Below are 16,827 nucleotides of genomic sequence, written 5' to 3' on the forward strand. Positions count from 1 at the left end.
GTGAGCAAAGAATCAAATTTTTATCACCTAAACAAATAAAAATTAAGAATATCTTTACTTTTAAACAAACCTTTAGAAAACTCCGTACTTTCATTAAGAAAATAATAAAATAAGATGTGCTCCCCTACCTAGAATGCCCATACTTCACATTAATAATAACACGGTTTTTTTAAGGGTTTTTTTCTAACTTGAAAAATACTTTATTACACGCATGTATTATTTACTAAATGTATATATAACAGCTTTTTGTCTTTATATTTTTGTATACCATTGCATAATGGTGATGAGATCCAATAAATTGAGTTGAGTACAATCCATGAAGTCTTGAAATATCACAAAGTATAGAGTTGACAACCATTAAAATAAAAATGCAGACCTTTTCTCGTTTATTTAGTAACTCAATAACTTGCGGGTCTTCTGAATGACAGTTGTAAAACAAACGTACTAGGATTTGGTCAGTTATAACATAATACGGGGGTAAAATTCATCTAATCTCCGCTAGCAATGGGTTTTGAGTCAACTGTGCCTTCGTGGACGAATAATCTCGGCTAGCGAAGATGGAGGGGGGGGGGGGGGGGGGGGGCTAGATAGTCCGCTTGCATTAACATGTATTATGAAGGTGAAATCGAAGAATTATCCAGTAAATCCAATGATGTTGCAGTATATATAGCATGTATTTATTTTATTTTTGACTGAGAGGGAGATAGACAGCTAATCAAGTAACATCGTTTTGAAAGGGGGAGGGGGGGGGGTCTCATTCATTAGTCCTAACCCGAACCAGCCGAAAAATTTAACATGTAAAGAAAACAAAATGGGAAATAAAAAACAATATCAGAATGAAAGGGAATGGATAATTAATCAGAAAGAAATTGTACTTTCAAGATTTATATTGAGCGTATTAAACTTCATGTATCTGCATACAATCATAAATATTATTATCAATGATTGCCAATGCCCGCTCTCTCTCTCTCTCTCTCTCTCTCTCTCTCTCTGTGTTGCTTTCATTATCTAATACATCTAAAGATTAAATTAAAGATTTTAATAATCGATAGCGTATATGAATAAAAGCAAATAATTGGTAAGTCATTTCTGTTTATGTTGATATTAGTCTTTTTCATGAACTACATGTAGTTGCAGATTTACATCCTTAAATATTGATTACAAGCACGTAGAATCGGAGAGGGTGTAATTTGAAAACTTGAAAGTTAAGGATTTAGCCTTGTAGTTTGTAGCGACCTACCCACTGCACGATTTAAGAAATTGAAGTCGGAAGGGGGAATTGAGACAGTTTCAGTCTACTACTCCCCCCCCCCCCCCCCCCCCCCCCCCCCACACACACACTCTCCCAATTTAAGGTTTTCGTAATCGGACAATTTAAGCACCATTTTTGTTGTTATTTTATTGCTTGTCAAGAAATTTACACAACTTAACCGGCAACATACCCCTACTGATACATTGAAAAATATAAGTAATGTTAACACGGGGCTCTATAAAGTTTAATCTGCAGTTTGGTCATACTTCGTCATTCAATAACTTATTCAAAATAAAAAAAAAAATGTTTGTCGGGTTTGCGGTACTATGATGTATGACTATAACAATGACCTGTGTATAACTTGTACATTCCATGCAAATTCGAAGGGGTTTTCGCCTCAGTAGAACAATGGGGGTCAGCTAATCCGTGTATTTGAAATCAACAGAAGTGCTTGCGGAAAGTGTGAAATATATTGGGTCGGCGTAAGATACCCGTGATCTTAGACTAGATCTGATAGCGCGCCGACCCAATATATTTCACATTTTTCATAAGAAGTCAAAACCCAAACTAGCTAACCGTAATTTAGTTACACTGTGACAAAGACCCTAGGAATTTGCATGGTATATACTTGTTATACAAAAATCATTGAATTATCCAGACACTCCCGATGAACATTTTTTTTTTAATGAAAACCTCTTATCAAAGTACATCGAACATAAGTCTCGGTCAAATGTAATTAACTCGGGATTTTAAAAATAAATCATTCGATGGTTTGTATTTTTGCTTCTATTAATTACGTAATAAATTAATTCCAATTTGTTAATCATCGACAATGCTCTAATTTCTATATTGGATCAAGTTATATTTGTCAAGATGCATATTAACACAATATGATGGAAATAATTATGTTAAACAGCGCATTTGTCAGAGAGAGAGAGAGAGAGAGAGAGAGAGAGAGAGAGAGCACATCGGTAATTATTAAAAATCCCTATCACATGTTGTACATGTATGTTTTTCATTTATTGAATATACTAATTCGCATTCAAAACAGGAATTGCCTGCAAGTACGCATTATTTAAACATAAAATTTAAGAATATTTTAATGAAGAAAGAAAACTATTAAAGAAAAAAATTCAAAACCAGGTTTTCTTAAAAACATAATATATAGTGTTTGGTATCGTTAGAATTGGCTCAAAATGCTGAAAAACAATATAAGTATCAGGAGGGAAAATAATGACATTTTTTTCTTTTCTTAAAATTCCACCCTTATCTTGATTATTTGGCCTGCGGCACATTTTCACATCTCCCGCAAGGCCCTTGGCTAGAACAAAGCTTTTAGCAGCTGTGTGTATTCGCAAATAACACACACCGTGGAACACGGAGGACACGGTGTATCTCCGTGGATTTTCCACCGTGGTCTTTCCACGGTGGGGTGTATAAAACTCGTGTCGTGTACTGTATTTAGCAGTCGACGTGCTGAGCTACTCGGTTAGGTGATATTTTTTTTTAAATGCATAGACAAATATTGCTGATACTCATATTTTCATCCATGTTTTAAAAGGAAGTCAGTCATTATGATGATGTAGAGTACCTCCTTAAAGAAACAATCACTTTTTCGTAATGATATTTCATATGTGGGCTGGTTATGAGTAGAAGAGGACCCCTATTGTTTTTCAGGTCCAAAGGTCAATCTACCCTGGACATGGGAAGACCTTGTCTGATCAATATCTTGAGAACCCTTTGTATAACAGACATCAAACTTGGTACATCCCAAAGAGTAGATGATCCCTATTGATTTTGAGGTCACATGGTCAAACTGGACATAGGAATAATTATATACTGACCATTCAATGTCTAGAAAACCCTTTGCTTGACAGACATAATAAAGTGCACCGCCACGGCACATGATACGCCCGTCACATATTGTTAACATGAACATATCACCATGAAGAGATAGGTATGCATGGAACCAAATGTCAACCTTCCTTTAAGAATCTTACCCACTTTATGGCCTCATGTGACATTGCTTCAAATATTGATAATGTAAGCTTAATGATTTTTAAAAGGATATAAAAACATTTTCCCAAATGGTTTCAATGAAATGATTAAAGTGCAAGATAGCCCTTTATCCAAGCAAACAACTTACAATAAATGGGAGTACTCAAAAAGGTTGATTTATTCAACTTATCAAAAAATACATATATCAGTATCTGCCTTTGTCAAATCTTCAAGTATAAAAGTAAAATATGCATGGTGATGTCAATATAAATAAATATAGATTAAAAACGGTTATTTCAAATACTGGTGCATCTCCTATGGTGTAGTTATTAATTAGAAAAAAATAATACATCATATATTTCTCAACTGGTTGTGTTAGACTTGAGAAATGCACATCTGCAGCTTTGCTCATTGTATTTTAAGGAATGAAGAACAATGCACAGCGTAATAAAACATCAAACATTAGTCATTATGTTTATTCTTAGACTGTAAAACTGTCATCTTAGTGAGACATGACAATCTGCACCTTGTTGTTGAGATATAAAATAAAAATATATTTTACAATATCATATTAATTCTTAAACTTTATACCAAATTAACTTTCAAAGTAATGGCTACCAATTAGAACTGTTCTAAAATTTGACAGATCAATTAGAAGGCCAGATTCCTCTGCCCAATTCCCGATTGCAAGAGATATAGATAGCACCTCCTTGATCAGATTGCTGTAACAGAAATCTTCTAAACTCATTAATTAATCTGTAATTTGACAGAATGCAATTTTTCTGTTAGCAAAATGCCTCCTGAATTGCTTGATAATTACACCCATGGGACAAGGGAAATTTCTCTTGTTACTGACACAAAAGAAATAATTTGTTTGTTATATACTGCTGTATAGTACAGTGTATATAATGAAGAATGTGTAGTTTCTTGAATTAACATTTTTTAATATGGTTATTGCAATACTATTTCATCTGTTCAGATTTACACAAATGCCCAATCTGCAGCTTTGTTCATTGTATATCTTTTTTCTGAACAATGCCACAGCCATAACAAAACATCAAAATACTAATCATTAAAATAGGCCTTTATACATATTGCAACCATTTTGTTGTCTTAGTGAGAAATGATACTCTGCATATAGGTTGCTGAGAAAAAAAATTAAAAATTATATAGTACAATGTCAAATTAATTTTGAAAATAAAGACTAACCACAACAAACAAATTCACTTTCACAAATAATTTCTGGTATATCTGCAATTAAGAGGCTAAGATCTCTCTGCCCAATTCCCTAGAGATAAAGATAACACCTGCTTGATCATGTTGATCAGAGATGCTCTACACAAAACTCATTAATTAGTCTTGTCAAAATGCCCTTTGCATGCTACTCCCATGGGACAAGTGGAATTTCTCATGTTATTGTTAGAAACAAAGGAAACATTACATAGGCTAAAAAAAAGCTGTACAGTATATCATAAAAAAATATGTGTTTTCTTGATGTAACATTTTTGAATGAGGTTTTCTACAAAACTCTTATATGAGTAGGGATTGTACCAATTATAACATACTTTTTTCAAAAAATCACTTCAACTAAATGTCACAGTGACCTTAAAGTACAGTGCGACACACCTTCTACCTAAGATGCATAAGATGACCAAGTTTCATGATTCTAGATCAAATAGTTTTCAAGTTATGAGCCGGACAGGGTTTTACCATATTTGGCCATATCTTCTTAATTAAAAGTCACAGCGACCTGGTTTTAATGTGCGACACACCTTCTACCCAAGATGTATCAACTGACAAAGTTTGATTATTCTAGGCCTTATAGTATTTAAGTTATGAGCCGGACACGAAAAAGCTAACAGACGGACGGACAGACGGACGGACATGAAGGCCATAACATAATACGGCCCGTCTTAAGACGGGAGTATAAAAATTGGTACACTGGAACATTTTCAGGAGAAGATGACCCCTATTGATTTTGAGGTCAAACTGAACCTAGGGATATACTGTCCACTCAATATCTTGAGAATCCTTTGCTCTCATTATTTATGAAATCATTGAACCTTCAAAATTTATAATGATTTCTATGCCCCAGTATAAAAAATCAGAGGGCAAATTGTCCCGTCTGTCCAAAACTTCAATTTGCTCTCAACTGTTGAATGCCAAGGGATGGATGATACATGCAATCTCATGCATCAAGAAACAGTCATTATCAACTACTGAGTGTAACTAGCTATTGCCCCCCCCCCCCCCTTCTAAATATTTTAAAACACAATTAGAATTTCAAATTTATTGATTCTAAGTTGAAGTTCTTTACACGGTGCAAATAAAATCAACCTAAACGAGAAGGAATAAATCCTACATATTGTCCATACTGGTCTGGAAATTTGTCCCTTATAGTCCATACACAACAGCTAGGAATTACCATGCGGACACCAATCCCAAGTCTTCCATGCTGCCACAATATAAATTGTCTGTAAGCAGCATGCCTCTTGCCTTTGTTATAATCTGCGTCATTTGGCAAAGCCAAAACATCTTGTCGATACATCTGAGCGACGTGAAGTACCAAGTAATCTGAAATCCTTTAAAAAATAACATTTTGTATTCATCAGGGTTGTTTCAGGCATGCAGTGAATTATATACACATGTATATAATGTTATTTATTGGGTTTCTAGCTTGTACGTTTGACGACTTACAGGTACTTCTGAGAGGCACTGATTTGGTTGTCTCCCACAACATACCCTCTCCGTCTGTGTGGGCATATCTCTACACTTAAGACAAGAGCACCAGTTTGGTTGCTCCCCACTTGGTCCTGGATGAAACCCTCCTTGGGGGGAGCCCTGAATAAACAAATTTGCAAAAGAAATATTCATGACAATAAATAGATACTATTATGCAATTTTGTGATCCTTTGAGAAAGAAACTGACAAACCTTATCTATCAAGTTCATAAGGAGACTGGGATGTTTTTCTCCAGTCTTCAGCAGAAGTTCCTTTCGCTCGTCATTGCTCATTTCTTCGATTCTCTCCTACAAATGTAAGACAATACACATGTAATATATGTAATACATATATTGTTGCTATATGCATTACATACCAGTAAGATGTGTTGGAATAAACTTCATGTACATTCAAGTCCATACATGTACTTTACTTTTTATTACAGCTTATGTACCCACCTGAAGACTTTCCTCTCTTTCTGTTAATGCAGCAGCAGCTACTTCTCCTCTGTGGTCTCTTCTTTGTTTTCCACCTCTCCCGCGGCCACGCCCTCTAGCTGCTGCTTTCCCTCGTCCCCTTTTTGATGTTGCTCCTCGTACTGGGCTTGAGGAGGTAGTACTGGAATCGCTCTCCCAGACCCGCTGCCTTTTGGTCGTAACCCTGTACGTCTTCCTTCTCTACTACTTATCTAAATTAAATGTTCAATTAAAATGTGGTTAAACCAAGTCAAAATATAGCAATATAATTCCTAACCCTTTACATCACTAGGTTGACACGCTGCAACATAATTTTTTTTGAGGGGGGGGATTATTGACTTGCTTGAAGTCTAGAGTAGAAGTTCGCCGTTGTCCTATGGCGTACAGATCATCGTACCAAACATTAAAATACATGTATCAAAATTACTAATAGCCTAATTTATAATAATCACTACACCGGAACATATTTGTTCCAAAGTAAAAAGTTATCCAGATATACGTTTCCAATAAATTTTGCTCAGTCTAACGGTAATATTATATCTTCCCCTTGGAGGGCCCCTCACTCGAAGTACATCAAACAAATAACTGAATGCATCATTATTTACTTACGTTCTTAAATAATTTACATTCAAGATATGTCAAAATCTTTTGACGACCTTTGTTTATTTCTTTGTAATGTGAAACCAGTCTTATAATGTGACAACACATCGTAAACAATTTGTTATGTTACCTCGTCATCCATGCTCACAATGCTGCTTCTCGTAACGCTTTTCCCGTGCACATGCGCATATCCACCATGAACGTCAATCCTTCATAAATATGTATAAGAAAACCGTCCTTTTTCGCGTACATTAAAAAGGCTAATACTTCGTTAATACGGATTAATTTTTTGTCTAATTTGTCAGAAGTTTGTTATTTTTATAGTTTAACATACTGACAAAACTTGAGTCTGGTTTTCCACATCGAGAAAATATTGTTCATTACGGCACATATAGCTTTAAAAAAGGATGTTCCGTGTTACAGTAGGTGTGGCATGCTAAAGAACCCTCACTGCTCAATGGCGTAAGCGCCGAGCATAGGCCTACATTTGAAGCCCTACACCGGTCTTGGTGACGTCTCCATATGAGTTAAAAATTCTCGAAAGGGACATTAAACAAGATACAATCAATCAATCATTACATGCTGTTTTTATTAGCTGTATGTGATATAGTTTGACCCCTAAACTTGCCGTAAACATAAACTTCCCTTCCGAGTTATCATACAGCTACCAGGTAACTATCGCTACTAAATGCTTCCAATCTGACGTGATTACAAAACAGACACGTGATTCTGAGGTGTATACAGTATCTCGTTATTAGAACCTTAATACAACACGTCCAACACCCAAAACTAAAACATGGTGAAAACCATGATATTATATCAAAATTATCATTGTACAGTGGATGCTGACACCTAATGCCATGTGATCCCAGCTCTACTGTTTTGTTTGCTCTCTTCTAGATTTTGTATTTTACAGGATTTATTAATTTGAACAATTTGTTATTTTTACATTTTTTATTGAATAACATTATAATCTTACCTTTTAGATCCTCTTTTCTACAGCTTTTCGCTGTCAAAAAGATATATCAGAAATCTTAAATGATAAACAGATTCAGGGCCCTATATCGAAAATACATGGGCCTTATAATAATAATAATGAAGGAGTCTGTCTGCGTGTCAAGGCTTTCTTAACGCGATATACCCTGCAATTCATAACCTATATTCTTACAATCTTTTATCTGATTTATTAATTTGTTACTTATTGATTTTCTCAATTTCCTGGAGCTTCAAATGGATAATTGAATTCTTCATTTCCCAGGTCAAACATTACATAAAATTATTATCCTGGTATAGGTAAATTTTCCTAGATTTATTTGCCATATGTCTTTATTTATCATCAAATCATTAAATGGCAGAATTAAGTTACACTTCTTATTCCAAATTACCTATATTTCCGTAGAATTTGTTTAATCTCGGTATCTTCAACACAGCGATAACCATACCGAGAGAGACAGTAGTGAGGATAAAGAAAATCAAAAAACCAGTTTCTGTTGAACAAGATCTCATTTCCAACATGGTTTCATTACTGAAAGAAAAATGATACAATTAAATTGATTTGGAGAGGAGACAACAACTTTTAAGACATAATTGCAGTATGCTTAAAATATTTCATAACATCACATAAGATAATATGCATATAAGTTATCAGTAATCTATTATTCATTTGAAGAAGTATCTAATCATAAAATTAGTAAAATGTCCTATCAATTTAGCTCTTTTGCGTACATGCACTTCTTTCTTTGGTTTGTAATATCAAATAAAGAACATAGAATACCTAAAATGAATTGGTTATAGAATTTTCTACAACTATTTGTAAATGTTTTAATATTCCCAAATACGCAGATCTACTACAAAATGAACTCTCCAATTTTGTATAATTCACATAACTACTTGAAAATTCAATGGGAAAACATCAATTTTCCCAAAAAATGAATGTCTTTTTGTTGGTGCATTTCATGCATTAATAACCTATTTACATTATCATTTGATCAAATAGTTGGCATTCCCATGCAAACACAGTATTTTTAAGGTCATAGGATACCCAAGATGTTGGACACATCAAATGAAGCAAGATTTTGCTGTGATTCTATCATTTGATAAAAAAAAAAACCCATTGTAAACAAGTGATTAAAACATGAAATACTATATTTTGGATTGATTGAATATTGTTTTACGTCCCTCTCGAGAATATTTCACTCATATGGAGTGAATTCACTGCCGGTGAAGGGCTGCAAAATTTAGGCCTATGCTCGGCGCTTATGGCCATTGAGCAGGGAGGGATCTATATCGTGCCACACCTGCTGTGACACGGGACCTCGGTTTTTGCGGTCTCATCCGAATGACCGCCCCATTTAGTCGCTTCTTACGACAAGCAAGGGGTACTGAGGACCTATTCTAACCCGGATCCCCACGGAATGCTATATTTTAATAAAGGACAAGGTACGTTTGGGGCCAAATTTGGCCCCGCGTCCAAATTAAATGATATTCCTCAAAATTCTTTCATATGGTGTATACTTCCATAAAATGGTTATGATGTCTTCGTAAAAAGCTTTACTTATGTATAATACATATGTAAATACAGTATAGTTTACAATAACGTTGTGCCATTTTGACGTTACTTTATGCAATGTACAATTTTAAGAAAGCTATGTCATGAACTCAATATGAAAATAATCCAATTTATGTCGCCATATGCTCAAAGTTTTATTAAACAAATGTGCACTATGATTTTTATTTGAAAAGTTTAATTGATTTTTTCCGAAAGTTTTAACCAATGGTAGATGATTCGATGCGGTGGATGCTGTGATTTGAAGAACGATTAGTGTAATTGTATCTAAGAATTGTAGAGCAACCCATATATATTCATTCAATTTTAACATTGTATTTACATTTGCATCCAATTTGCATTGTTTTATTCTAAAGTAAATGAATATCAAATATGTACGTAGCGCGTGGTTACCTTAAATTATTCTTGTGTGTATATGTACACTTTGTTCTTCTTTTTTTTTTTTTCGAGCGCACTAAATGTTTTCAGCGAAGGAACACGCACTAACCAATGCTACATTGGATTGTACATGTAGTAAAAAGAACATGAAATTCATTCAGAATATATGTGAAAAGAAATATTATAAAACGAACTTTTTTTTTAAATTCAACGCATGACAATGTGAACCTTATAGGATGTGATAAGATTTACAAACAATGTGATAAGTTCTACACAAGAGTTGACACTGACACCATGAAAAACCTAACAAAAAGTAATCTTGTCGGTATTATATTCAATGTTTTAGCATATACACTTGCATCTATTAATTACACTCTTTATTTGAAAAAAAAAATATACAGGCTCCTGACAATTATCTTTAAATAACAAATCTTTCAATGCATTAGTATTTACGCAAAGGAAAAAAGTTTGAATCATAAATCATATCATTGTCTCAAACCACGTCCGAAGTCCGCATGAGCTCGTATATTTTTGAACCCCCCCCCCCCTCCCTTCTACCTTTTGATACATGTCGATTTAGTCGGAGATATGAAAACAACTTTGGTTTCCCTATCTAATAAATCATTCAACAATTCCTTTTCGGCCAGTTTCTAATGATGAATGAAACAGAGACTGTCTATAACAGTACCAAAGTCAATCACTATGACTGTGCATCAGCACATAATGCACATAATGCCGTCAGTCAAAGATATTTATATTTTCCAGCAATTGTCAAAATAATGAAAGGTGTAAGATCTAATCAGTTTTTGACACTAGGTTTTTTCACTATACTAGTGAAAAGGACTACTAGAATATATAATTTGCTAGTCCTGCTGATTTGTGACTAGTCCGGCTGCTGAAAGTAGACGGTCGAGTCGCGATGCAACGAGGGGAAGAGTGCGAGAGGGGCTTGTCCCCTCTCAAAGAGGGTGGGAGTCCGGGAAAAAAATCTAGATGCAAATTCTTCGTTTGAGACAAATAAATGAAAATTTTATGACCAAATCTAGCCTCTTTTTCCTGTGTCTCTCATCAAACCATCATATTTATGCTTGAATATCATGAAGAATACGTCGATGTGTAACATAGTACCGTATTTTGTCGAATATGATATGCACTTTTTTCAAGGATTTTTGGTGTAAAAAAGGGTTGCGCATTGTTTACCAAATAGTTTTTTTTTTCAGGTGAAACTCGGCGATTAAGTAATGTTTTACTCGGAGACATATCGTATGCTTATTCACGTTGTTCACCTAATCGATCTCGATAAAAATTACTACAGAACGTAAAATTGTAGAAAATATTATACTTAACAATATTTAAATAATTAAATTATTATAAAACAGCCAATTAAGTTTTATTCGATCTTACATTCATATTAGATATTCATCATCGTGCAAAAGTGCCACGATATCATCAGACCGTGACCATGACCGGCACATGTTTTTCGAAACCATCGTTGTGTACAAGGCCTTCGTCACTTAATTTTGTCAGACACCTATTCAGGGTACTTTCTGCATGCTGCACGATTTCCATGGATCTGGGAATATGTGATTTTCTTTTGTAGTAAATGACACGCGACTGACGTACTTCATCTATCTAAATGCAGCGAAATTTCGGAGAGTGTTCGAATTCTTCATTTCACTACCGTCTCCAAATAATGGTAGTGTACGATTACAACACATTGAACAATTGTTCAATACTTTTACTTTATTTCTATATAACGTCGGCTATTTAAATTATTTGAAGTTTAAACAAAGAAAATATCGAGTGTTCAAACTTTAATGCTACATAATATCATGCTTTGCTAAAATTAATATATTACTACCGTGCTGTATTCAAATTCCTGTGCTTTCCTGAGAACTTACATTATTTCCACAAAGATTTCTAGTGAAATTTAAATTGAAAAAAGCCAAGAATACTGCTTGGTTAGAATGTTTACATTAATCACCGGTAATTATATATACATGTATTTGGAAAAGGATATCAAACAATCTTTCCAGTTTTATAAAAATGATAATATTGTGCTCTGGTTTAGTCCTCATTACTTTGCGCACAAATTACATGCAACTTTAATTCCAGAGGGGAGGGGGTGTCCGGACCTCCACTCTAGATCCGCGCATGATTCGGATGTAGTCATTAAGCGGTGTTTTGTGCACATGCCGACGGTGAGTGGGGTGGTTAAAGTGTAAAATGCAGGAAAAGAAAGTTCTCCTTATGTGTGAAAATCGCGTTCTAATACTTCAACACCAGTTCCACGATTTAATGATGAAAATAGTAACCAATGGATAGCTATCATGTATTTTTAAATAAGACTATATCACAGAACACGTGCGTCAGTTATCGACAAATGTAAGGCGATTTTATAAACAAAGACGTAGCAACAGGGGAATTTGGCCCACACATTCTTTTGTTTTGAGAATATAGTTTTTTGTGTAAGTTTTCCCAATGAAATAAAAGTGTTTTATGGAAAAATGTGGTAAATATGGGTTTTTAGCAATGTCAAAACTTGATGAACTCGTTACCGTGAGATTCCCTGGGTTGAATGGTTTGAATCTCTGCTTTCAGTCGACACTGACTGTGTTGTCGTTGCTATGGTTGTTGTCGTTGCTATAGTAGGCGTCGCTCTTGTAGTTGTTGGTTCTTTTATGTAACAGCCTTTGTCTGAAATACACGAAACATCGTGAAATATTTCAATAGAAGGCATTTAAACAGTCGCTTTATGGGTGTAAAACTGTATGATCCATTTGTTCCACTGACGGTCATACGAATTACCAAAATGAATCTATTTGCGAAAGCAAGATCATGTTTAGCCTCGTAGTGGTGGAGAAGATATGTAGAAGACCCAACCTATAGCCTACCAATTCCTGATATTTACTTGTGGATCATATGAACAAGGATTCTCTGTGCCGGTTTAGTAGAAGTAAACCCTGTAGTTCTGAAGATCGAACACGTGAACAGTATGGCAACAACGATACATTCCAGATAAATTTCGACCAGAAATACGGTTTCAGGGCTAGAATGAACAGATATTTGTTTTCTATTTGATATGCATGTATCATTCTTAAAATCCAGTTAATATAATAAAACTCAATGTGTCGGAAGCAGTGATCAAATACATTTTATTCAAAGTCGAAATATGCAGTTCCAAAATATATTCAAATCACCAGCGCTTTCTGGATTTTAACATCCATTCTTAGGTAAATACAAATATTGAATGCAAATTTGTTCATGTTAGAGAACTCTCTCTCTCTCTCCATATATATATATATATATATATATATATAATTTAATTCTTATTGTATCCTTGTCTCTGATTGGTCAAATTCCAATTGAGGAACGCAAGTTATTTTTGTATAACCTGGTTTGGTATGGGGACACACCCCCTTGACAACCAGATGTCGGAACTATTTTTTCTCTCTCTCTCTAAACTTCTATGGAATAGTAAGTCAACGTGCACAATAAGATACTTCGGTTTGATACACATGTTGTTTTCTCGTTGTCAATATTAGCATCTAGGCCTACTTGTACGCAAATCACTTTTTGTTAAACATCTTTCTCTGTATGTATGGTCGAATACAACATTGCATTCAAGGGTAAGTTTTCGTTTAGTAGAAGTTTGCACAGTGTTGAAAGCCGTAAATTATTGCATTTTCTGATATTTGCTTCGTGGATTATAAAGCGTAAACTGACCCAAACCAGGTTATACTCGTATAACTTGCCCCAGAATTAAAGCCATTCCTTAAATAAATTTATCTGATTTCTGTAATTTCAAGAATAATTCTATTTTCATCCCGACCTGACCATGGTACAAACTCTCTACACCATCTGACGTCAGTAAACACGCTTTACAACAAAACCTCCATTTTTATCACCCAGTACAACAGTGTATTATTCTGGTTACCAATGTAGTTTATTGATACTTGTCGTTTTTCGTGGTGTGTGTTATTTGTTTTTGTTTATGTAATACAAGTCTCTTGATAAAGACGCGGGTTGCGTCGGAAATTTGAGTTTTAAATAACCAACAGTGTCGTGGCCTTTTCAGTGCTTTTATAAATTAATTTCTTTACTGGCATTGTATCTTCTCAGATCCGACACTTTAAGAAAGTAGGGTGTTGTTGGGTTTTCGTGCTATTATATATATATATATAATATATATATATATATATATATATATATATATATATATATATATATATATATATATAAATTTATCTAATTTCTGTAATTAAGGATTATCTCCCTCATGCATAGCTCTTATCCTTAGACGAATTTGACTCCACCTTTTTTTTTTTTTTTTTGGCACGCAGTTTTTGGCTATAATAGCTCTAACACTTCATTGTTATTTCGGATTTCAAACATTTCGGTTGAGCATCACTGAAGAGACATTATTTGTCGAAATGCGCATCTGGTGCATCAAATTTGGTACCGTATAAGTTTTCACACACACACACACACACACACACACAGATATATATATATATATATATATATATATATATATATATATATATATATAACACTTGCATGCAATGTAGTACCAAAATGATATTTGACGTGAGAGAGACAGTGAAGCACATTGTAGCATGACTACAAAACCACACACGAGTGGCTTGCACATAAATGAAAGGTGAAGATAATGAACAGTGATCAATCTCATAACTCCTATAAGGAATACAAATTAAAAAGTTGGGCAAACATGGCCCCTGATCACACCAGAGGAGTAAGTATCCCCTGTCGACAGGTCATACCCACCATGAGCATGAAAAGTTATCAAATAGCACAATAACATAAGAAGAAAAATAAAAAATATAATTGTTAACACTAGAGACCGCTAGTGTCCAGGGGTCCGTGTTTGCCCAACTATCTATTTTGTATTGCTTATATGAGTTATCAGATTGATCACTGTTCGTTATCTTCACCTTGCACCGCATAAAAGGAATAAAGAGTAACACTAAAAAAAATCAGTATACAACAAATAAAATCAATAGCAACAACTAAACACCCCGGATACAGAGAATACACACTGCATTAATAAACTACATAAAGGGAACACTGCAGATGATAGGTTTTTTCCTTTCCTTTTTAATTTTCTGTGTCAGATATATATATTTGCTGTCAACTGGTTGTCTTTGAAAAGAGTAGTCTCTGAGTGAATTCACCATCTCTTTCATACTCTTTAAATTGGCTCATCAATACATGATCATTTGATGTCTTTTGAATTTACAGTATAAAAAAAAATGATTTTTTCCATAATAATTTTTTTGAAATAGCAAGATTACAGAATGCAAACTTTCGTTTGTTTTACGTCCCTTCGAGAATTTGAGACGTCGCCAACTGTGCGTGCAGTCCTCACTTCTATATGCCGAACGTTTGGTGAAGAAACAAGCACTACCTATATTTACGCAATAAGTTTGACGCGGCCATGACACGAGGGGGGCTCGAACTCACGACCTTCCTCCGAGTTATGAAGCGAACTCTCTAGCACTGATCTACCGCGAATGCAGAGTTAAATACGGTGTACAAAGTATATATGTAACTACATGTATGTTAAACAAATATTTACCTTCCAATGGTTAATAATCGCTACTTACATAAGACTGACGATGGAGACTTGAATTGTTTTGGAGGGCAATGATTAGGATCCCCTGTGCAGGTCTTCTCATCCAGGTTTCCTTGATAGTCGTTGTAATACGGACATTTACCTGTGATATTAGATTATGGAATATGACACATGAAAGTTTTGTGTTTTAGTCACGAGAATAAATCCAAACATAATCTACAAATCGTTCTGAACGCAATAACCATACACGTCATTTCTTATTTAATTAGTCAATGTTTACATTCACTGAACCCTTTCCCTTACATTTCTTTTGATTCATCATATACAATGAATACATGTTTGTTGCTAAGTAGTTCAATCCAGTTTGATCTGTAACCATTACCAAATATAGAGCGTTGTCAAGGTCACAAGGTGAATTGGGTCAACAAAATAGTATTTTATCACTTAAATCTAGTCTATATGTTCAAATAATGCATAACAATATAAACAATAAAATGTCTTTGTTGTTTTATCGGCTGATGAAGGTAGTAAGCATTGCAGAACAAATAGTAACCCGCCTTAGCAGCTTATGAATTCTTTTTAGACGGAAGCGCCTACTGCAATTGTTTTGATGGCCTACGTCACAGAGATCATTCAGTCATTTTCTGTGGTACTCTATAAAAGGAATTTTCTCAAGCAAAGGGCATGCAACTCGGTAATTAAATCTGGATTCTCAATTTAGAGTACAAATTTCTGCCGATCCCAAACGCCCTGTACGCATCTGAGAACAGGTACAAGTTGCAAGAACTCACACCACCTTTGTAGATAGAGTGGTAAGAAAATGTGCGTTTACTATAAAATTGCGAGAGACGAAATATTTCAAAATAAAATATAAATTGTAACAAATATGTATTTGCATGTGTTTGATGACACCTGCTACATTTAAACAAAATATGATGAAAATGAAAACCAGATTTATGTTTAAATGTAACATGGATAGAATGAATCATAGAATAGTATAGAATGAATTATACGGAATGAATGTATTCCCCATGATATCTCAATAAAGTCCAAAGTGAGGAAGATGTGTTTGGCGCCGAACACAGGCCTATATTTTGCAGCTTTTCATAGGCAAAGGTGACGTCTCCATATGACTACTATAATATCGAAAAATATTGTCTGCTTGATATCTGAGAATCATTTGACATTAAGTAGACTTGAGGCAGTGGTTGCAGTTACTCTTCTTGATTTTCAAGTCACA

At 34.5% G+C, this 16,827-nt stretch overlaps 1 protein-coding gene across 2 annotated transcripts in view; it reads right to left on the reverse strand.

The window, feature by feature from the left end:
• LOC125664075 (uncharacterized) overlaps positions 1-16,827 on the reverse strand; it is a 37,126-nt gene that overhangs the window by 14,435 nt on the left and 5,864 nt on the right. Inside the window, exons 4-10 of one of the 2 annotated variants that reach the window (XR_008799604.1) lie at positions 15,619-15,729; positions 12,550-12,688; positions 8,433-8,572; positions 6,430-8,056; positions 6,184-6,279; positions 5,948-6,091; positions 5,529-5,832 (exon numbers count right to left, since the gene is read on the reverse strand). Coding sequence is in view for 1 of the 2 variants with exons in the window: in XM_048896594.2 (XP_048752551.2) it covers positions 8,027-8,056; positions 8,433-8,572; positions 12,550-12,688; positions 15,619-15,729 (420 nt within the window). In the remaining variant the exon portion in view is untranslated. Of the gene's footprint in view, positions 1-5,528; positions 5,833-5,947; positions 6,092-6,183; positions 6,280-6,429; positions 8,057-8,432; positions 8,573-12,549; positions 12,689-15,618; positions 15,730-16,827 lie in introns of those variants that run through there. The other variant, XM_048896594.2, reaches the window with a different exon arrangement.

The sequence above is a fragment of the Ostrea edulis genome, chromosome 1 (genome assembly GCF_947568905.1).
Source record: "Ostrea edulis chromosome 1, xbOstEdul1.1, whole genome shotgun sequence".
NCBI lineage: Eukaryota > Metazoa > Mollusca > Bivalvia > Ostreida > Ostreidae > Ostrea > Ostrea edulis.